The sequence below is a fragment of the Gossypium hirsutum genome, chromosome A08 (genome assembly GCF_007990345.1).
Source record: "Gossypium hirsutum isolate 1008001.06 chromosome A08, Gossypium_hirsutum_v2.1, whole genome shotgun sequence".
Classification (NCBI taxonomy): domain Eukaryota; kingdom Viridiplantae; phylum Streptophyta; class Magnoliopsida; order Malvales; family Malvaceae; genus Gossypium; species Gossypium hirsutum.
The window spans coordinates 118,399,632-118,423,561 of record NC_053431.1 but is presented as its reverse complement, the minus strand read 5'-3'; the positions used below and the strand labels follow the sequence as shown (position 1 = coordinate 118,423,561).

Below are 23,930 nucleotides of genomic sequence, written 5' to 3'. Positions count from 1 at the left end.
ATTACCTTTTCCAACTTTCTTTAATATATATACTATAATTATGCTTAATTAATCTTGTTTAGTTTAACTTAAGGCTTAAATCATACTAATCTAATATTAATTAAACTAAGTGGTTTCTCACATCATCATCCACCAACTGCATAAAATCTTAGGTTTACTTGTTATTTAAGTCCTCAAACCATTTACTAATTAAAATTTTATAGTGATTAGACTTTTACAATTTAGTCCCTAGGCTTTAATTAACCACAATTTCGATTAAATTAGTTAACCGAATTCCAATTCATTAATACACTAACTCTATAAATATCTTTATTTAATCTTTAGTGACTTGGTTTATGGAAACAGGATCTCAAAACCATATTTTCTAACACCATTAGAAACCGGGTAGTTAAATGAGGTATGGAAAAGCTATGGCATTATAACAATGCATATATAGCTAAACCCCAAAGAAGGCACATAAGAACAAAACATATTGGTAGAAAGAATCATAAGGGAGACGGTAGTATTTGACGGAATAGTGGATGTAGTCAAAGATTGCATCTAAGGACAAACCTTAAGGATTTGTTTTACTAAGACTCTGTTAGCTAGAGAGTTCTCTGGGAAACATATTAAGGGCATAGGAATGTGAAACATGACTCATTTACTTCACTAGGGCAAGTGGGAAACTGTTAGATCTGGTGCCCTAAGTGTAATATTTTCGTCTATGTACACTTGTAATTTTTCGAACAGATTTATTAATAAAATTATTCGTGAATTACTTTAATACCTTTTGTATATTGTCCTTACATGGTTTTTGCATATAGTTTAAAATAGAAGCAAATATTGGCTCATTAGTTGTCTAATGTTTAAACTAATACTAAACGGTATTACGTGGTCAAATCGTAATACGAAAAGATAGCTTATATTGTTAGGCGAACCTAAATATGTCCTTAGTCTAATTAGAAATGAGCAAATCGATTGAAAGACTAATATGTCGTCTATTAAGTCAATTAGGGAGATGTATTGTCTTGAGTATCGGAGCGGATTACTCCCAGAAGATAGAGACATAGATGTGACTGACTGGACTGACAGTACATCGGACTAGACAAGCACTGATCGAGTTGTTGGCCAATCTATTGACTCTTCCATTCCTTATTAATCTTAACTGTCAAAATAGCGGAGAAGTCACAATCACTGTCTTCCATTTCAGAATCAGAATTCGTATCATCCTCCTCCACCAATAACGACCCATGAAACATGTCAAAAAACATCGGAGACTAAATGAGCATGTCTTTAAAAGACCAAGTGAAGGCCGCAGCTTGCGGTGTGCCTACGCCTTCAATCACGTTAATTTTCTTAGTACTACGCACTAGATGATCCTGTTTATCATATGAGAGTTTGTCAGTTTCCATCAGTTTAACAAAACTATTAGGAACCGAATTATATCGTTATTTGACTTTAAATATATTGTCAAATAATAATTAATTCAAGTTTATTTTAAATAATTAATTCTTTGAATAGAAAATAATTTTTTTTTTATCATAATGTCTTGTAAGCATCTTCAAATTAATATATGATATTTGCAGGTTTACCATGTTTATATTATGGCATTGCCAGCAATATTGCAGCTTCTCCTCTAATATCAATCTACCTTATAATTTCATGATTAAATTACTTAACCCATCCTTATAAAGTTGATAAGCAAATTAATTTTCTACAATAAACTATACATTTAATTTTAAAATAAAGTGGTAAAATTTTTAAATAGCCATAAACTTAATTTCCAGTTTTGTTTCTTTGGTAGATTGCATGGTTTCAAAATGATATGGTTGGATTATTACACATACCGACACACACCTTGTTGCAATTCATTTGGCTTGATGCTTGAAAAAATAATGTACTGAGCTTTACTGATTTAACCATCATAAAGTCTGCAAAAACAAAACCCAGAATGGCAAACTTGGTTCTTATCTCTAACAAGTTTCCCAGCAGTCTTAAGTTTTACCACAAAATTTTCACATGTCCTGTAAGGGTAACAGTTATCTGGCAAAACAAGTCAAGAAACAATCTTAGAACAGGACTAGTTGCAGAAACAATTGAATTATTGAACTATTTTGAATTATTGAATATGAGGGTCAAAATGGATAAAATGGTCATATTATTAAGGATGTACAACACTTTTTTTTTCTTTATGAACGATGTTGGCTCTAAAAACATAGTAAACTGACTAAAAGAGCACTTTCAGGTAAATTTTTCTATGATATACTATTACCTCAGAGTCTCAATAGCTACATCACTAATTTTGCCTTGCTACCAAAGTTACAATATGAACGTTATGGTGTTTCTATCATAGAACGAATTGGTAGTGCAGTGAAGTTCTTGCTTGAGTGATCTAACCATCGATTCGTGCAAGATAAGACATTTTGTATTTACCGTGGATCAATGCTGTTCTTAGTCAGAACATGGCAGAATGCCTGGAGAAGGATCAATAGGCCAGTTTCGATTCAACAAGGCATTGTTTCGGGCTTAGACACGAGCGATTGGTGAGAAAGGAGGGTTAATCACATAGGATGGTGGGATAGCTTCCACCTTCTTGCTGACTTTCTTTTTCTTCTTATTCTTCGTCTCTACCTCCGTGACCGCTTTTATTAACGATTTCACTTCCTCCTCGATAAGCATTTTTAAGGAATTGTATTGTGATGAATGTTTGCCTTCTGTCTCCCCAGTAGCAGCAGCAGAGGTTTCTGTACAATGTAGAACTGCAACACAAATGGAAAACGCTTGTAATGTGGATAACTTTGCATGAAAATCGATTGCATACCCTCCTTCAATGGCCGTCATGGTCAACGCCGGTGTATTCTCTTTGGCACCCTACAAAGCAATTAGCAATATAAAAAATGAAGCAAATTGCTTTCCAACCATCTGTTTTTGAGGTAGATTCTGTATATTATCCACATTAGCATATGAGGAACTAAAATCTCACCTGATGAAAAAGTTGAAAAGGCTGCTCCTTATCCACTAGTAGTCGATCTTCTAAACAATTTCGACCAGGATTGCCAAAAACAACAAGGGGACAAGCCATGTCCCAGCCACCACAATCACAGCCTCCACCAATCCTCCACCTATCAAGTAGTGATGAAGGACCCCGAGTCCCAGCACAGGGAAAGCCGTGATTTCCGGTTGGAATAACGACCTTCACCTTCTCTTGGCTCCTGCTGTCTTGTATTGTGCTTTTGCTTTCTTCAGTCATAGAGACATTGAGTGGGTTTAAGTGGTTCCGGTCATCAGTTTTATCTCCTCTTCTGTATTTTAAGCTCTCTCTATTCTTAAATGGTACTTGAATGACTATGGCTGCTATTTCAAGGTTTGGATGCAATTTGGCAGGTGGTCCATTTATGAATTCAATCTCATCACTGTCACAAGCATGGTTTAAATGATCTTTAAGCGTCACCACATTAGAGCAGGCAGGGGCTTTATGAACATCAGTGGATCCAAGGACAGTAACACGTTGTTTAGCACGTGCGATATCATACAAAACAAACTCCGTAACCACAGAGTTGTCAACTTCCCCACCCTCCTTCATTTCTGAGCATAAACGGCTTGAAACTTGCATCTGGGCAATAATTGAAGCAGAATCTTTGCTACTATTATCACTTGGTCCTGATATACCAGCATTGGTTTTCTTTTTATTGCCAACAGAGTGAAAGGTATATACCCAATTGAAACCATTATTTGCCTTCAATGTTTTGGCTAGAAAAACATCTCCTGGTTCATTCATTGAGAACTCAAAAAAGGGTACCCCATGTTTAGCTCCCAACTTAAGACAACCATGTAGGTGAATCAGTGAGTGAACGTTGTCTTTCTCGAAAAAGTCGAAATCCGATTCAGCATTATGCAAGAAGTCATGTAACAAAGATTTCCGACATGTCTTATTTCTTCTCGTATTTCCCATCACACTAGTATCAACATTGTCAGCATCCGTGACCGTGACATAACCCAAAGGACTCGGTGGAGACTTTGCTTTCACCAATGGATCCAACATTTTTCTAATAGGACTAAAGTTAGCCCTTGAGCTGGTCCTGGAGAATGAGTCACCTTCAAGCGGTTTGTGCGGATTACAAGCTGCGTCATCGTCGGGTTTAAATCCGAAACTAACGTCCATCTTGTTATCTGAACTTAGACAGAATTCAATGAAATCATCAGATGAACATGATTCCAAATAAGGGCTGCTAGAGGATGTTGAGTTCAAGTTCGAGCCGACATACATCACCAGATCTCTTCCTCGTTGCGAGCTTTCCTCTTCTGAATTACAAAGAGAATCAACAATTCTGAAGGAAAAAGAAGTGTCACTACCACAAGATAATTCAATTTTTCTCCTCCCCTTGACAGTGCTTGTACTTTTCATTTTCCTTACCTCTTCGGAGCTTCGATATATAGAATGGCTTCAACCGAGCATTACAACATGGTTTTCCCCTTCCGACATCGCTTTAAGACACGGAACAACAGTCTTCGGACTCAGATCAAACGTGAAGTTTTCCCTAAGTCTTCAATTCATACATTTACAGTCCTGCAAGAATGCAAAATCATATAAACAAAGATAACATCCTCATTAATACAGAAGAAAATAAACTTTCCCTAAATTAATTACAAGACAATGTTTCTGAAACAATTGAAGGAAAAAAAAAACAATTTTTAGTCTGTAAATTGAAAAATAAGACCTAATAATCAAGCAAAAAGCATTTTCCAGAACAAAACCAAAAATCTCTGGTCATAATTCATACACAAGCAAAACTGGTAGCCTTATAAATAAATAAAAATAAAAATAAAAAACTTTGTAAAAAAGCAAATGGCTGTGATCACATAAATAAAGCTAAAACCTTTGAGACAACCAGGAATCTCGTGATCTCTATAAGCATTCAGGAAAAAAAAAACAGAGTAAAGTGACAGGGATAAAGGCATATACAGTTATTAAAGAAAAACACCAACTTTAGTTTCACTTGCATTCTAAGCCAACAAAAAGTAGGTAAAAGCTAGAAAAAAAAATGGGGATACCCCAATATAGATCATACAGAATTCAGAATTGAATTAAAAGAAGAACCTAAGAAATACTGTAATAAAATGCAAATCATACCCTTCAAACTCTTGAGCAAAACACCAAAAACCTTTGTTTAAACAAGAGTTGAGACATGTTCCTCAAAGGGTAATTGAAATTCTAAGAGAACCCAGCAAAACAGAGAAGTACAACAATGTGAAAGCAAGAAGAACAGGGGGAACAGTAACTAGGAAAAAGCGTAAGACACAAAAAGGTCGGAAATTTTGAAAGAGAAAACATGGCTTGCCTGTGTGATGGATTATACTAAGAAATTTGGAGGAGGGACAATGAGCTGTTCAGGTTTATTCTGTTCATGTCTAGAAAAAAAGCAATCTTGTATGTTTCAAGTCATGATCTGCGTGCTGGTTATGTCGTCGTCACTAGTCATTTTATGTGTTTATGTATGTCCTTTTTTCTTCTCTTTAGCTTGCCTTTTTCTCTTTCTTTTTTTCTCTTTTGGTCGGATACATGATAATAGGAAATGACAATAGTAGCCACAAATCATACAAGTCTCATTTCATTCCCATGGGTATTTTCGGTTTTTTCTACTTTTAGTCATTTCTTTTTTTTTTTAATCACTGTATCATTCATATTCTTTTTACTGTTCATATAAATTAATTTTTTCAAATTTCATGTCTACACTATTCAACAATATCATCTCTAAATTTTAAATACATTCTCCTTTAATTAAAAATTTTGATTATAAAAAGAGAATATATAATCATATTTAGAATTAAATTTAAGTTCAAATAATATAAATTATAAATCTATTAAAATTTTATAAACAAATATAACATACGATGTATTATATCTAAATTATTATACGAGTGGGATCCACTTACACCGTTCATATTTTTACTTTTTACATATTTTTATAATTTTTTTATAATTGATATTTTAACAACTTCGAATGTTATGGTTTATTCATGTATATCATACATGTTAAGCTTGAAATAAAAATATTAACTATTTATTTTATGTCAAAAAAAATTTTAAATCGTCAAATATATATTAATATAAACAATATTTTAGACTAATATAATAGAGATATTAGATTGACTCAAAATTTTACATACATAATAAATATAATTAAATTGATAAATTTAATAACTAAATTAAAAAAATATTAACCATAAAAAAAATCATTCTAAAACTAACAACGGGAGTAAGTGGTTGTCTTCGTTATTATAATATAACTTTACATAAAATATTAATCTTATAAATCATTCATTAGCAAACCCTAGAGATAATAATGTCCTAAATAGTAAAATGGTTATGAAGTTACATTAAATTTTGGAACCACTTTTTTTAATGGTGATGAAGTTTGCATGAGAGTAGACAAAAGGGTTTATTATTTTTTGAGACTTGAACTTTTGTTTTAAGTTAATTATTTTTATATTGAGTTTAACTTTATTAAGAAAATATCATAAATTAATTTGGACTAAAAAATTTTTAAGATTCAATGTTGAAATAATTTCCGAATTTAGAAATCAATTTGAAAAAAAAAAGTTGAGACATTAATATAGAAATACATGAATCCTAAAACAGATGGATGAAGGATTAGAGAGACTCCCATTGTATCATGCAATGGGACCTAAGAAATGTAGTAAAATCAAATGAATGTGTTATAGACATTGAAGCCTCTTAAATTGAATTAGCAAAATCAATCAATTTTATTAGTTGTTGGTAAATTAAGGAGAAGATGCTAAAAAAGGACATGTTAGTGTAAGGTAATTAAGACCCAATTGGGATGATTTAACTCTATTCTAATATTCATCTTCATATGAAAGAGTGGTTAGATGAAAATTATTATGAAAAGAGGAAAGTGAGATTTCTCATGTGGGACAAGCATTTTTGTGGGCCTTTTTTGCTACAATTGTTCTAAGCATTTAACTTTATATGCATGTGGCTGGTTAGGTGGGTGGGAATGTATTATTATTATTATTATTATTATTATATGTTTTGGCACATTAAAACAAAAGGTTTTTAGGTATTAATAAATAAAAATTAAGTCTTCAATTCTTTTAAAAAACAACACCATTGTAAAAGTATATATGTACCCTTACATAGAAGCTTTTACCACTTAAAACTAAAGCCGTGTAGAAGATAAAAAACAACAGGAATAATAGCTTTTGGTGAAATTAAACTTGTTTTTAATAAATTATAAATAAGGATAAAAAAAACTTACTAAGAAAGAAAGTTAATTATGAAAATATGGAAAAAAAATTTAAGATAATAATATCATGCAAAATGAAAGTAATATAATCAATAAAATGTTAAACCTTCTCAATTAATAATAATTAAGATTAGATTGTAAACCACATGAATTTATTAAATAAAAATAAATTCTAATTTTACCTTAAAACAAAATACATAAGAAATTGCATATAACTTAAAATATAAAATCAATTTAATTAGGGATGAGTAAGTAAATTAGATTTAATAAATTAATAAATTAATTATAAATAGGTCATATTAGATGGATATTGAAATTTGTCTTTATGTTTCGTTTTGAATGACGTCAATCATTATCTTTTAAGAATATGGATAAATTTATTATTTGATTTATATATGCTACTAAAATTTAAATTTTATTTAATTTTGCCATTAAATTTATTTTTTAATTAAAATTTTACCATTAGATATTAATTTTTAATGATTTGAAAACAAAATTTAATGAAAAAAGTATCATTTCAAATATTTTGTTTAAATAGCCAACATTAAGTTATTTAATAATAGGAAGACCTAAGAAATTTTAAAATATATATAAAAAATGAATGTTTTGTTTTGTTTTTATTAATAACAGTTTTTATTAAAATTTAATATTATGCTAATTAATAAATATTTTAATTACTTAAATAAAATATTTTATTAAATTTAATTTAAATTAAAATTTAATAAAAAATTAAACTTTAATTTTATAATTTAATCAAACAAAAGTAAAGTGACAAAATTTAATATCGAAATAAAGTGATAAATTTACCTTTAATTTAAAAATATAATAACAAGTATCAATAGTGATAAATTTTAATTTTTATCTAAAAAATAGTGACAAATTTACATAATAACCCGTTATAAATTCTTGAACCTAAATTTAAAATTTAATGGATAAATCTTAAAATTAATGGCAGAATCATTAAGAGATCGGAGGGCCATGCCCCTTAAAGTGGTAGATTTTTAATTTAGGTCCTTTATAATTTTTAAAATTTTAAATTAATAACGATTAAATTATATTTTGACTCTCAAAAATGATAAATATTTAATTTAATCTTTTAAAAATTAAAAAGGTATAGACTATTAAAAAAATAAAATTACATTTTACTAATGTAAAAATATATAACATAATTTCGACCAAAAAAGAATTTTCTAGCTCTGCCAATTCTTAAAATAATTACAAAAATAATTACATTATATAATGAGGATAAACCTATATCTTTAAGAGTAAAATGATAAAAATATTAAAATAAAATTAATATAAAAGTAACATTCCCTTGAAAATTCTGTATCTCTTCAAGAAAGAGGTATTGACAAGAAAAAAATATTAACTCCCTATTTTGAAATTTGAACACCATTGTAAGATTATTGTATCGAAGTCATCAAAGTCCAATATATATATATATATATATATTACCATCTCAAAAATACGAGATTCTAAAGAACCAAACATATCCTTGTAATTATTTATAAATAGTAATATTAATAAAATAGTAAAGTTCATGGCGTAAATGAGCATATTATAATAAATTCCATTCATCGCCCCGATATAACTAATACTTTCGAAAATATGTCCTGCACATTTTAACCATAATATATTTTTGAGATATAATAAATTCAACTTTTAATATTTACAGAAGTTGAATTTTTTAAAAAATATTGATTTATATTTTTAATGATTAAAATATTAAAATTTTAATTAAACAATTCACACTCATATTTTATTTTTTGAATAATTTTATAATTGAGAAATTTATCATTATGATATACAAAACAAATAATACCATATGGACTCATAAAAGATTTTTATTCTACTTAAAATTTCGTTAAAAAAAATACAATATCACTCTTTCTTATAAACTAGGGATCAAATATAATTTTTAAAATATCTTTTTAAAAGTTAATAATCAAATTTAATTTTAAGAAAATACAAATTGAATTGAGAAAAAAACAAAATAGATGAACATTATTCCTGTGAATGTTTCCAAATATACACATTTACCCTACTGGAAGCTGCTGCTGGTTTACGTCTCCTATTTATTCACTTCCAAAATTTTCTATTATGCCTTCAAGATGGAGTGGTTAGATATTTCTAATCTAAGATTAACATGGCTACCTGCAAGAGCCAATAAGTCGGAATAACTTTTAATAGCTAAAACGAAAATGGAATCTCTTCTCTTGCTATAAAAGTAGCATTAACTACTACAGCTGGGCAACCACCCATACAAAACATGGCCGCCATATTAATCCTTTCAAAAAAAGATTGATGGCGTAGGCGCCAACCTACGCAACCACACTCCATTATGTTAGCCAACCCTTTACTTCGGATGGCTCTAGCCACGTTTCTTGGCAAAGTTGCTTAAAAATAACCGGTCAGAAGAAAATGGTGAAAATAATCTTATGGCTCAAAATGGGGGTCTAAATTGATTTTTGTACATTGTGCTACTATATATTCAGTACCTTGAAAAAAATACTGGTTAATTCGACTTGTTTCAGCATAGATCAATAATAATTCTTTGCTGAAACCTCAATGTTATATCCTAACCTTCATGTGGATGTAATGTATATGCCTATGTACTCTGGGTTTTAACCATCACTAGGTCGCCATTCAACTGTACAAATGGTCAATTTTGTTCCTAACCGTAGTGATTTTCCTACTCTACCTTCACTGCAGATTCTGACTCACGGAGACTAACTAGCTTCTCTGAATTTTTCAGGCTTAGCTGTGGCTGATCACACCTTACCGGCAACTTTGGCAGTGAGGGCTCTATTGTAAGTGAAGCAGCCTCATCTCTAGAAGCATACCAGGAATGTCCACAAGCACCACATTCCAACTGTATCGAGAATGGATGTTCAAAGAATGTTAATGGTTAAAAATGGAAATTATATGACGTATATTAAACAAAAAAACCATATATACCATGCTTAGGTTCTTAAACTGCAATATGTTTTTCAGTGCATAGTAAATAGTACTAAGCTGCACGCAGTTGCCTCTAAATATCATAATAGATAACATGGTCTGTTTTCAATAATGTCAAGGCCAACAAACCCGAGACTTACTAGGAATTCCAGTCCTAACTCAAAATACTCATCCTTGAAGTTAAATTATATGTTAGCGATTCCATATATAACATTCATCCTTGATTCATAATTGCCATCTTGAACTTTTCTTCATAAGTCTGAGAGTCTATTCCTCTCCATCACCCCTAACATACAATTATCTGTTTTGATGCACATTATGCGCTTTATAAATGTCATATATCATCAAATTTTTAAACAGAAACATAGATATTGATGGATGAAAGATGCATGTCTATATCCAATTCATATTACAATAAACAATAATAATATCTGGCAAGTTGCAAGTCTGATATATTAGCTGTGCCTACATTTTGCCCTAATAAAAGATAACTTGTACCTAAAAATAGTCTTCTTGTTCAACATGGTTAGAAAACCTTTTTTGTCATTGGCTTGAAAAATTGTATAAAACTCAATGCATGCAGACAAACCCACAAATAAGTATGCATGAACCAGAGTATTGACGATATCTAGCATAGATCAATGTCTGTACTAAGCACTTTCACATTAACGTCTCTTTTACATAAACAAGTTCAATTATCTGAGCAAGTACACATCTGGCTAGGCAAGGAACATGAAGTTTTATTTTAAATAGTAAGAGTGACTTCATGAAAGAAGAAAATATGAGATCACCTGGTAACGGTCTCCATGTCCTGCTTGGATGATGTCCCTTAGACCAACTTTAAATTCCATGCATCTTGAGCATCGAGCATCAGTCATCTGCTTTCACGATAGTAGAACAACCGGCGAGCATACGTCAGCCACAATAACAAAAAGGTCATTAAATTCTATGCTTAAAACAAAATTAGGAAGAGAGAGGTGACCTGCATGCGCTCTGACTCATCAGGCTCTTTTTTGGCCGTCTCTTCTGCAGTTAAACCCTCCTAGAGTTGAAATTGTTAGTATATATGTTTCCACTCACAGAAAACCAAAATCCTAGTGTCATAGATGCAATAAAATGGTGCGGAATAATAGTTAAATGCCATTGTTCTAAATAATTTTAAATAAATAAACACCTTAAAACTTAATGGCAATGATAATTACTAACAAGTCAACAAAAAACTATTAATAAGATTATGTGTATAAAAGAAGACTTCTATAGCCACGGGCCACCACATCTATGCAGACAAGATCATGTCAAAATTCTACTCTCCCACAAAAGGTATATTTTATCACATTTTCCATTCTAAATTAATGAGAAAACAACTCCTAATAGATGACCAATTTTTATTTCATGTGTTCAAGAGTCATCAGATTCAACACATTAGACATTTCAACCTACATAAGGTTTCTATCACTCTCTCAAACAAACAGGAAAGAAGAGAAGCCTACACCTAACAGACTCAGACTGTACCTTTAACTCATTTGGCGACATGTTCAGTATTGTTGAAGGTTCTAATTCTCCATTTAGTAAACGACGAGCTAGAAATGCATTGTTCTGCCAAAAAGAAACAAAAATTAACATCATCCTAAATGCAAATAAGGCAAGACAGCTATAGAGATTTATAAGCATAAAGCCCTCTACCTTAAGATTGAACTCAAGCTGCCGTAACTTCTGGTTATACTTCTGGAAATCAGAACAAAGTGCATCATGTGAGGCCTTCTCAAGGGCAGTGATAGCAGGAACAGCAGCATCTGGCCATGTAAAAGATTTGCCACTCTGCAAAGCAAGAGAGAAAATAAATATTGTGCAAAACATAGAATCTCATCAATTAATAACACCTATACTTTTTTTTAGTAAATAACACCTATTCTTGTTAATCATAAATTGGGAAAAGATAAAGATATTCCTACTATAGAAACTAATTATAGGCCAAAAAGGAAATCACTGCACACATTTGAACTCTTCTCTTGAGATCCATTAGCAATTCTTGGACTCTTAATGTCTCTTTCACGTTCCAAGCCATCAGGACAACTACACATGTACTGAACTCCTTGAAGAAGCCTGGTCATCCACTTATCACGATGGGTTTCTCCAGTTAGCACCTTAGCTTTCGACAAAATTGTGTAATATTCATTGGTATTACTTGGACAGCTTCCAGGTGTTTCAGCTTTCAAACTTTGATCAGACCTGGTACTTCCTTCATCATTCCTGGTAACATCAAGGGGTGAAATGTTCTTTTTTCTGAGAGTTCTTTTTGCCTTCAACTGCTCTTCCTGATCAAAAACTGCAGCAGTAGAATCAAACTCAAGGTCAGGAAGGTCTCCCAATCGCGATAAAGTTTTCTGAACAAGAAGATCAATCTCATGCTGTTTATTATCCTCATAATCTTTATCAGTCAGCTTCCAAAGCTTCCGTTCCACTGTGTCATAGACCTTCTGCACAATAAAACCTGGATGCTCTTTACGGTTTGGAATTTGCTTGTGTATGGGAACAAAGTGCACCACACACTTGTGCATCACGGATTCTGCTGGAACCTCATCACGGTGGAAGCTATAGAAAAGTTCCCTTGTATCATTTAATGGCCAGCTTCCACCGCCTTTTTTCTCAGCCTCTTCAGGGCGATAAAACCACTGCCCGGTAACCATAATGCTCCCATCTTTAGTCTGACTAATGTCCTATCAATATTTAAAAGCTCCATTATTTGCGAAGGAATATGACTAAAAACACTTTTGGAAATAAAGAAACTGTACCTGTAATAGAAGGCAATCTAATTACCTTAATGATAGCCACATAAGGCTTTTGCTTTGTATCTTCAGGAACTAAAAGAACCGGATCCTCCTGTAAACCAACACTAGTAAACACAAATAATAATGCAAAAATGCAAAGGTATAAATCAGAAAAATAGACCATGTATGGGCACAAATAACTAATACCGAGTTCCAGAATACTAGCAACCAAAATAAAACAGAGCACAACAAAAATAAACCGAATGAATCTTCAGCAACTACTCAAAGCAGCTTCACAAGTTATTATTTAGAAAATAAAAAAGTCCAAATCCACCAAACACACACACACACACAATAATAATCCGTCAATCAGTTATCAGTCTTCACGAACTTGAGAAAACAGACACAAATGACAAAACCAAACATCCATAAACCAAAAATATACTCTTCGGTTCTCCCAGCTACAACTGAAAATAATATAATATCAAAATCACCATAAACAAATATTAAAACCAAGCACCCTTTCCTTTGAACTATTAAAATTTAAAAACGAACCTCGAGCAAGCACGAAAAATGCATTAAGAACATTCAAATATCCTAACGGATCATATAATTGTCCAACAACCAACAAATCAGATCATAAATCCCTATATCCAAAACCCAATACATTAAAAATCCTAAAACCCACAAAACATAGCAAACAAAAATCAGCAAAAAACCAGAAGCCAGATAAAAGAAATCACTAAACTCAAAACACTTAAAAAGCCATTCCAAGAAATAAAGCCTTGAAAAAAAACCCTAAATGCAAATAAGAACTTACAAGATCATATCGATTGCCATCAAACTCAAAACTCTCATAATGACTCCTCCTCCCTCTCCCTTTCCGAGAAACCCTAACGACTTTCCCTATCGGCTTGGCATCCTCCTGAATTCCCTCTTCCTCCGGTTCTTCTTCTTCTTCCTCGTCTTGCTTCTTCTTCTTCTTCCTCTTATTGGATTCCATCTGCTCATCCACCTCTTCATCGTCTTCATCTTGTAACTTCATTTTCTTCCTCTTCCTTTCTGGTCTCTTATCTTCGGACCGAGACCGTCTGCGAGTCATCGGTACTTCATCCTCGTCGTCGCTAGTGGACACCTGAGCAACCCTTCTGTTCCTCATTACGTAACAGGGCTTCTGACTTTCGCCTGTTCTTTTTTCTTTCTTTCAAGTGGATTTTCAAACGACGATTATTAGTGGGAAAATTTGGAAATAAAGGAGATTGGAAACACGCCCGCCACACCCAAGTGTTTGTACTCTTTTTGAGGTATATATATAGGACTAAATGTTTTTTATTATTGGAATTGGGTTTGTTTTTATATTATATTACCATTATGCCATTTCCACTTGTTTCTAGATTCTTCCGCAGCCAAAAAGAAATATCTCTAGCAAGTAACAATGACTAACACATCCCCAATTAAAGAAATAATGAGTGAGACATGGAATTCACATGTTATAGGTTCTGCTGCCTTTTCTTTTAAGGAGGAAATTGAAAATCAACTATTTTCTACCAAACATGTTGGGATGTAGTTGGGATGTAATAGGCTTTTGATAGTGAAGATTAATGTAACTTTTTTAAACTCAAGTCTCCTTATAGAGGAGCTAAATAAACAATTATAGTAGTTGATTAAGTCTTAGCTTGATTATGATGTCTTAAACAACAGAACGATTCTTTTATGCTTAAGTTGATTTTCAATTTTATTACTAATAAGGAATCATTATGGGTTAGAGTCATCAGAGCAAAATATAAGATTACTGAGGTAATTCCAGAAGATATCTATCATAGTAAATGTTCTTTCGTCTAGATATCGCTTTCAAAGGTTTGGCCACTACTACACCAAAGTCTACTATGGTCTACTAGTGGGAATCTTGTGAATTTTTAGACTGATAATTGGATAGTGGATGAAGACCCTCTTCTCAATTTTTGTAGGTTCTCATCTTTTATTGATGCTTCTATCACTTTGAATAAGGTTGTTTCTACGGATGGAAATTGGAATTGGGATTATTTACGTTGCTTTTTGGATAGTGATACTATTTTATTTTGCTGAAACCCCAACCCCGAATTTTCTGGTTGGTCAAAATGTTTTTATGTCAAAATGGTCTCCAAATGGTATTTATACAATCAAATTCACTTACAGTATGCTCTTGGAAAATTCTCTTAACCATTTAAATGACAAATCGAAGCTTGTTTGGGTTTTGGATGGTCCTCAGTGAGTTTGTCATTGTAACACCCCTAATCCGTCTCCGTCGCCGAACTAGGGTTACAAAGCATTACCGTATAATCGAAAATGTTAAACAACAAATCATTCAAATAGGCTAAACATATTATAATTCATTCAAACACATATATTTTGTCCTTAAATTAAGCCCACTAGACCCTAAAAATAGCTTAAAAACAATTTGAGACTAATCTGAAACAAATTGGAAAGTTTAAGAAAAAAACGTAAAATTTTCAAAACAAGGTCACACGGCCGTGTGTTCAGGCTATGTGTGTAACATCCCGATTTTGGGCTTAGTCGGAACAGTGGTTTCGGGACCACAAATTTGATGAGGAAAATTTCATTTTTTTATTATATTTTTATGATCTAAAATTTCACCAAATGATTTCGTGAAAATTTCGTTCGAAAATTTCGATGTTTGGGCACTCAATTTAGTAAAAATGACTAAATTGTAAAAAGTGAAAAAGTTGAGTTTTATATGTTAGAGGTGTCTAATTGTCATGAAATTTTAAATAGGAAGTCCTTAAATGATAATTAAACCATTGTATAACTTGTTGGACAAAAATGACCTTGTTTGGGTAATTTTTGAAAGAATAGTAAAAAGGGTATTTTGGTCATTTAAGGGTAAAATGAATTAAAAGACAAATTTTAAGCCCCAAATGTGTCCCTTTCTTCTTGATACAGCAAAATGTACCAAGAGCAGCCATGGTTAGGGTTTGGCCAAGCTTCCAAACTATTCTGAGCTCCGTTTTTAATGTTCTATGTATTTTTGAAATCCCGGTAACATGATTTGCTCATTTCTACCATTATTTTGAGTTAGGATTTATGTTTAAAAATTTACCCATGAACGATATGCATGTGTTTAAGATATTTTAATTTTGGACAAAAAATTTGTGGCCCAATTTTGCATGTTGTAAATGTTTAAGTCCGATAACGCCTCGAACCTTGTCCCGGCGTTGGATAAGGGTGAGGGGTGTTATATTTAGTGGTATCAGACCTATGGTTTAGTCGGTTCTCGGACTAACCTAGCATGTGTAAAAGTCCAGCTATACATGCCACCGATCCGTGATAATGTGATGTCTCTCGACGCATATGAGAGCCATTTTGTTTAGACAAAGATACTCTCCAACCGAGCTACACCGACCATGTTGAATGTGATGCTAAAATATTCGAGTAAAGTATAGTCATGATGAACTGAAACTTGGAAAGGTACGAATGAGAATTCATGACATGTGTACATAGTGAAATGAGCTTATCTATGATTAATAGATAATTCCATGATGTATATGATCGATTTATTTGAATAAATGCATATGTTTGAGTAACTTATCAAAAATATTGATAAGATAAATATTCATGTATATTGGTTGGGATGATTATGATTGGTAAGCTCCTATAACTTGAGTAAATGTATTAAATTGCTTGGACTGATATATATGATTGTAATGATATGTATATGATGACGTGTAAGGTGAAAGTTTAGACTGTGAATACTTATCCATGTTTGTTTAGCCCTTAAATGATATTATGTGCTTGATTTGTCTGATTTAATGAATGGATAAGTAAGATTATCTAGGAAACATGGAAATACATGTATAAGTACACTTGTTTAAACGAGATAACTGGAAAGTGAGTGTAAAACCAATATGGATGTTAGTTACTCGAAATGAATGACATGATTGAGATATGATTGCTATGATAAAAACCGTGTTATATGTATATGTATATGTATATGTATATGAGAGTTGAGTCAGAGGCCCTACGACCCTCTTCCCCTTACCAAAGTGGTGTTTTATAATGGGAATTCCTGAGATTTATGTTGAATGAGTTTCCAAGTGAGAAACCAAAGATTTCAATGATGGAATGGTTATAATCATGTTTAGAGATTGAGAATGGGTTGATAAGTACAGATATGAGCTAGAAAGATATCGGATTGACCGAAAAATTGTTTAATTTTCGCAATATCGCAGCTAGCGAAAAAGGTTAATTTTGGTAAAACGATCTATCTTGCTATGATATCGAGAAATGTATTGATTGAAATTCCCTAATGAATTGGTTTTCTTAGTAAAGGGAATATTATGGAATTTGGGACGATAGAAATAGTTAAAGGAATAATGTTCGAAATATGAAATGTTCAAGCATGGTAATTATAGTGAACAATTTGTGACTGTCTCTATAGAGATATTGTATGAGATTTCCTGATACTGGAAATATTATTGGGGCTATCTAATCCCTGATGAATTCTTATATTATGAAAATGTTCCTTGATCTTAACGTTAGATGAATATATTGTCAGTCTGATTGGGTTATGATCTGCATGGTTTTGTTTTTCTCTGGTATTTTGTTATATTCTGCCTATTGAGAATTGATGAGAAATTGTGTATGGTGCCATGATTCTATCTCTACTGATCATTGCTCTGACTGATTATACACACATATATATATGAAGAGCATATAGTTCCAGTCGTATTTGTTGTAATGGTTTAAAATAATGTTATTCTGGATTTCTTTATTCTAGGCTTCTCCGTCTAGAATTTCTCTATCTTGGATTTTCTGGTTATATTTATACTGTAACTTGTTGATCATGGCTTGCATTTAGAGCATGACCTCCAGCTTGTGATTGATGTATATAAAGAACAAGTATGACTATACCTCTGAATTGATCCTGATAGTGTGATGAAATTTCAAGTCCTAATGTGTATGGTTGTAATGAACCGAAAGTTACGGTATCGGAAATTGAGTCTTGAGTACTGTTTTCGTGAAATTTATTCATGAATATTTATTAGAAATATTTATGAATTATAGTTGAATGGTTATTTAGTGTTTAATTAAGTGAAGTAGCTTGAATTTAGTTTAAAGGATTAAATTGCATAAGGAATAAAAGTTTAATTATAGATTAAAGAAGTAAAAGGGACTAATCTAGCAATTAGACCCTAAGTGCCATGTCTGTGAATGTATGATATAACATGTGTAATAGTTGGTATATATGTGTAATAGCTATAAGATATTTAATGTTATAGCTATTACACATGTTAATTTTATATTTATTATAGGTTAATAATAATATAATATAGTATAATGAATAAAGAATAATGAGTAAAGAAACATAGAAAGAGTTACAGAGAGCAAACGTGAGAAAGAAAGAAAGAAAGAAAGAAAGAAATAGAAAAGGGAAATTTGAGGATTAAGGCCCTAAAGCTTGATTGGTAAGTTGTTTTAGCTCATTTTCTTATGATTTTTATGTTTATGGATGCCTAATTCAAAGTTCTACATGTATGAGGTTAAAATGAAGAAAAATAGAAAATTTTTAGATATTGATTTAGTTGAATAAATTGAGGTTTTATGGGTTAAATTGATAGGAATTGAAGTTAGAAGTGAAAATTGAGTTATTTATTAAAAGAATTCTAAGTTAGGTTTAAATAGGGATTAAGTTGAATAGAGCTCAAAATTTATGTTTTATAATGAATTTTATGAGTTAGAAATTGTTAATGAGTTGATTAAAAGAGAATATGAAGCTTAAGTTAAAGAAAAAAGAATTAGTAATGGAAAAAGGACGAAATTGGAATTTTTGTAAAAGTTTGATAGAAAGTGAAAAATGTGTTTTATGAATTAGTATATTGATGATTTTTAATTGTATGATTGTTAGTAGCAAACGTAGCACCGGATACGTCATCAAAGAAGGGAAAAGAGAAAGTGAACGAAGATATCGATTAAATTCGATAAATAGTGGTTTGTATTTCTATAAACCGAGCTTAATCGTTATTGCTATATTTGATATTTATATTGTATGAAAATGTGAATGAGGTAAGTATTTTTACCATATTGAAATGAATGTGATTTTGAATACCCTATTAACAGTGTCGGGCTAGTCGGATATAATTGACATGTCATAGGAATTGGAAGTATTGGGATATTCCGACATTGAGTCGATGAGACACTATGTGTCGACTACTGTTAAAGTTCCGGATTTGTTCCGATGAAGTACTTTGTGTACTATAATGTTAAAGTTTCGGATTTGTTCCGATGAAGCACTATGTGCTTATCCCGGAGTGTGGGTTGGATCCGTGTATCCGTCAGTGTCTGAGTTATGTTAATAAGGGTAAATAAAGTAAAGATTATTAAAGTACTGATTGACATTGAATAATAGCAATAATGTGTTTGAATTACCATGTTTTAAAGTTGATTAAGCTATTGTTTATAGAAATACCACTGAGAGTATTCTCAGCGTACGGTTTGTTTCTGTGCGCAGGCTAGGTACGAAAGTATAAGGACTCAGCATACAAGCCGATCCCCAAACTCAAATTGGTGAAGTTTCTATCTTTTTAGAAAATGGCATTGTACCTAGGATGTCTTTTGGTTATTTTGAAAGTATCTAAGTTGTTAAGTGATATTTTGGTATGTTTTGTAAATGTTACCAAAACCTTAAGTATGGTATGTTTTGATATGTTAGTGAAGAGTAATAAGAGGAATTGTTGGTAAATGTTGTAGAGAGAGAAATGAAGATGTTATAAACTTAGTTATCAACATTTTTTACTAAAACAGATTTAGATAGTAGCGGTAGTCCAACTTTGAAAATATACCAAAAATAGTATAAAGTGAATTAGATGATGAATAAAATATGTAATTGAAGCTTAATGAATCTATTTTTATATGGAAGAAACAAAATAGGTAAAAGAGTTGTATTTTATGAGATATTTACGTTTTGGTGAAACAGGGTTAGAACAATTTCTGGATTCCCTGTTCTGATTTTAGAAATTCACCATAAATTGTGTATTAAGAATTAGGACTCAAACTTTATTTGTATGGATTCCTTATTGAGTCTATTTTTAATTGAAACAAATGGCATAGTCATTGGATTTCTGTACAGGAAGAAATTTGATTCGTAGTGCACAAGGGTCAGAGTAGCCGAACCCTGAAACAGGGGAGACTTCTTCTAATAAACTGTACTAATTGGCCTGACCAAAAATTCTATAAAAAAATTAGTAAGTAGATATATGAGTCTAGTTTCAGGAAAAATTTACGGAATTGGATTTAGAGTTTCGTAACTCGAGATATGATTTTTTTAGCGACCGTGACGCAGATGGATAGTTTACTACGAAAACTGTTTAAGTGCTAAGATAAATTTTGTAATGTCTCGTGCTTGACTCCGGCAACGGTCTCGGGTAGGGGGACGTTACAATGGTGGATTTCCTTTCTCAAGTAAGTTAATCAGAGTTAATGTATTCAGTTGAGGTACCAGTATTACTTATGCTAATGGATTTGTTATGGTCTTCGATTGGCATGATGAGTGAATTTGGAATGATGCATGTTGAATTGTTCTGTTGACTAGAAGAGAGAATTTTTTTGAAATATCAATTATAGATGAATAAGGTCGACTTGATTGTTCAATCTGTATGGAATATATGTTTAGAATTTAATGAGATGTGCATGCTTGAGAATAAGATTTTATTTCTTCACGGGTAAAAAGACGAATAGTCTAATTAAGAAGTGTATGTTTCCTAGAAGAATCGTATACGATAAGAAGATCTGATATTGATAATGTGAAGATAATCTGGGTATCTAAAAATGCTGAAACCATCATTGTTTATCTTTGAGTACAAATTCTTGAAATGTTGAAAGTTTAAAGATGTATAGCAAGAATCATCAGAATTATTTTTACTGTTTGGGAATTAGAATGGAAATAGAAAAGGTTAATATCGATTTTCTTGTTTGGATCATTCATGTCCTTGAAAGAGGAAAGTGATATGTAGCGTTGTTAAACGTTATGAGATGTGTAAATTATGCTGGTTTACCCGAATGTAAGCTCACCAGATTCATAGAAATTTGTGTCTTTATGAATTTTGGATATCATGAAATTTTAATCTCCACTAATCGGATTGAGATCCGAGTTTCATATCATGATTTCTTTGGAAAGCCAGAAGAGGATTGGAATAAAGAGTGGCTGAGGGTTGAATTGACAAATAATTGGACTGTGTGAAATTATAAAAAGTATGAGGTTGAGATGAACTTATTAGTTTTACTATTCGAATCCGAAAAGATTCGGGTACGAATGTATATGTAACATGGTGGCATGGATCAGACTTTTGAGTACATGAGCTTTCTGGTAGAGATTAAGTTTCAGTAAAAGTATTGTAAAGTGAATACCACTTATAATTTTTGTATGTAAAATTTAAAGAGACAGGTAGTAAAAGTTTAGCCTGAGTGAAAGTTCTTTGACATCGATTATAGGATTGAGGAATCCAAGTGAAAAACCCAAAGCCACTTTTTTGGTGAGATTTTCGGGGACGACAATCCCTAAAGGGGGGAGAAATGTAACATCCCGATTTTGGGCTTAGTCGGCACAGTGGTTTTAGTACCACAAATTCGATGAGGAAATTTCATTTTTATTATATTTTTATGGTCTATGATTTCAGGAAATGATTTTGTGTAAATTTCGTTCGAAAATTTCGACGTTTGGGCACTCAATTTAGTAAAAATGACTAAATTGTAAAAAGTGCAAAAGTTGAGTTTTCTATGTTATAGATGTCTAATTGTCATGAAATTTTAAATAGGAAGTCCTTAAATGATAATTAAACCATTTTATAACTTGTTGGACAAAAATGACCTTGTTTGGGTAATTTTTGAAAGAATAGTAAAAATGGTATTTTGATCATTTAGGGGTAAAATAAATTAAAAGACAAATTTTAAACCCCAAATGTGTCCCTTTTGTTCTTGATACAGCAGAATGTACCAAGAGCAGTCATGGTTAGGGTTTGGCCAAGCTTCCAAGCTTAATAGTAAATGATTCCGAGCTCCATTTTTAATGTTCTATGTATTTTTGAAATCCCGGTAACATGATTTGCTCATTTCTACCATTATTTTGAGTTAGGATTTATGTTTAAAAATTTACCCATGAACGATATGCATGTGTTTAAGATGTTTTAATTTTGGAAAAAAAATTTGTGGCCCGATTTTGCATTTTGTAAATGTTTAAGTCCGGTAACGCCTCGAACCCTGTCCCGGCGTTGGATACAGGTGAGGGGTGTTACAATGTGACATAGCTCCAGGCCGTGTAACTTTCGAACAAGGGACACACAACCATGTCCCAGCCCGTGTAACTCTCTAAGTAGGTCAACACACCCGTGTGCCAGGCCGTGTAACTCCCTAACTTGAACCCTAAGAAATCCTCATATGACACATGGTCGTTCCGCCAGGCCATGTGCCTTACACGAATGTGTCACACACCCATGTTCCAAGCCGTATGAACCAAAATTTACCAAAAATCCAGCTATTTCAAAAACATTTCATGCATAACTATTTAAACCATTTGTGCACACATTCAAGGGGTTCAATCACCATTCAAACTTGCATAAACATATCATTTTTAGCATCCTAATTTACCCAACCAATATATCACTCAAAGGCACTACAAATATGCCAATACATAACATGCTAACATAAGTCAACATTACCTTATTACAAGCATTATATATTGATTCAATTACTTACCAAAGCATACCACAATTTGGAAATTATCAAGCCATTGCAAACATACCAAAAGAACCTTATATACATGTACTTAAAAGTGACCAAAATGACATGGTTAGGTAAGGGACTATATAGTTCACCAAATCAAGCATAATTTCAAAGCTTAAAACTTACCAAAACTTCCACTAACACATTCATTAAATACTATTACACAATAACCTATACATGTTAATATTTCCATTTCCATACATAATAACCTAGTTCAAATAGGAACTAAAACATGACACAAGTAACCATTTTCAAGCCATCATCAACATGCCAAGAGAACTTTATAAACAAGCACTTTAAAGTTACCAAAACAACATAACTTGGTAAGGCATCAAAGTGTACCAAATCAACATAGCTTTCTAAAGCTTATACTAGCCAAAACACCATTAACACACACACACCATAATACCATTACAAATCACCATATACATGTTATTATAAACCTTAGCCAAATGTAATAGCCTAAATTTTCAGTGGTGTCGGAACAGTGATTCGAGATCACTAAATCTGAAAAATGAGTAGAAAATATTAATAATTTAGTGAATATAAGTTAAGTGTGAAGTTAGGAAAATTTTTGAAATAGCGAATAGTGTACTAGAAATAAAAATTAAATTAGAATCGGAAACGAGATATCGAGAGTTTGAAAATTTTTAAAACGAGCCATAAATATTTTTATAAATATTTATGGAGTGTTAATAAGTTAGTATTAAAGTTTCGTCAAGAAATTTTAAAGTTTCGATAGTTAATTGAATAAAAAGGATTAAATTGTAGCAAATGTAAAATTATGAGAAATGATTAAATAGCTTAAATGATAAAAGAAAGAGGGTTTAAAAGGCAAATAGACCCAAGGTCTATTTGGGCTGGACGGCAAGGTGCGTGAAATCAGCAGCAAATTTGATGAATTAAGGGTAAAATTGGAATATTGCAAAATTTACTTAATAAACTAGGACTAAAGTGGAATTATCTAGAATTCTCATTATTTTTCTGCATTCTAATCAGAAAAAACACCATAGAAGGGTTTTATTAAGCTGTTTTTTCATATTTTTACTGCAAGTAAGTTCAATTCTTGATTATTTCTTGAAATTTCTGTGTTTTTATGACTTTTACAACTAGGTCCACTTGTTGAATTCATTAGTTTTTGATTCTATGAAAGAAATTGGAAGTTTTTATGAATATGTGTTGGAAT

The 23,930-nt window shown here is 31.8% G+C and overlaps 2 protein-coding genes across 13 annotated transcripts; both read right to left on the bottom strand.

Annotated features, from left to right (window-relative positions):
* Positions 1-2,063: 2,063 nt before the first annotated feature.
* Positions 2,064-5,476, bottom strand: LOC107962980 (uncharacterized). 11 transcript variants are annotated; one of them, XM_016899584.2, is made up of 5 exons: positions 5,111-5,459; positions 4,394-4,546; positions 4,245-4,307; positions 2,963-4,149; positions 2,064-2,850 (listed from the first exon to the last, which is right to left on the bottom strand). In XM_016899584.2, the coding sequence occupies exons 4-5, from the start codon at positions 4,139-4,141 to the stop codon at positions 2,506-2,508; spliced, it is 1,524 nt and encodes a 507-aa protein (XP_016755073.1). In that variant the 5' UTR covers positions 4,142-4,149; positions 4,245-4,307; positions 4,394-4,546; positions 5,111-5,459; the 3' UTR covers positions 2,064-2,505. The 11 variants fall into 11 exon arrangements, with proteins under 11 accessions (XP_016755073.1, XP_016755074.1, XP_040930867.1 ...); XM_016899585.2 differs by having other exon boundaries at positions 4,245-4,281; XM_041074933.1 differs by having other exon boundaries at positions 5,319-5,457.
* Positions 5,477-9,686: 4,210 nt separating this feature from the next.
* On the bottom strand, positions 9,687-14,268 carry LOC107962979 (titin). 2 transcript variants are annotated; one of them, XM_016899579.2, is made up of 8 exons: positions 13,794-14,268; positions 13,023-13,098; positions 12,200-12,922; positions 11,889-12,023; positions 11,718-11,801; positions 11,188-11,247; positions 10,997-11,083; positions 9,687-10,119 (listed from the first exon to the last, which is right to left on the bottom strand). In XM_016899579.2, the coding sequence occupies exons 1-8, from the start codon at positions 13,829-13,831 to the stop codon at positions 9,940-9,942; spliced, it is 1,383 nt and encodes a 460-aa protein (XP_016755068.2). In that variant the 5' UTR covers positions 13,832-14,268; the 3' UTR covers positions 9,687-9,939. The 2 variants fall into 2 exon arrangements, with proteins under 2 accessions (XP_016755068.2, XP_016755067.2); XM_016899578.2 differs by having other exon boundaries at positions 13,023-13,085.
* Between the last annotated feature and the right edge of the window lie 9,662 nt (positions 14,269-23,930).

Bases quoted from the DNA above. Each gene is read 5' to 3' on its own strand.
- LOC107962980 (XM_041074929.1), bottom strand. From the start codon at position 4,384: ATGAAAAGTACAAGCACTGTCAAGGGGAGGAGAAAAATTGAATTATCT. The intron at 2,851-2,962 runs GTGAGATTTTAG...ATTGCTTTGTAG, and splicing joins CTTTTCAACTTTTTCATCAG to GGTGCCAAAGAGAATACACC.
- LOC107962979 (XM_016899578.2), bottom strand. From the start codon at position 14,132: ATGAGGAACAGAAGGGTTGCTCAGGTGTCCACTAGCGACGACGAGGAT. The intron at 11,248-11,717 runs GTACAGTCTGAG...TTTCAACTCTAG, and splicing joins TGTCGCCAAATGAGTTAAAG to GAGGGTTTAACTGCAGAAGA. The intron at 11,084-11,187 runs GTCACCTCTCTC...TCGTGAAAGCAG, and splicing joins ATGAGTCAGAGCGCATGCAG to ATGACTGATGCTCGATGCTC.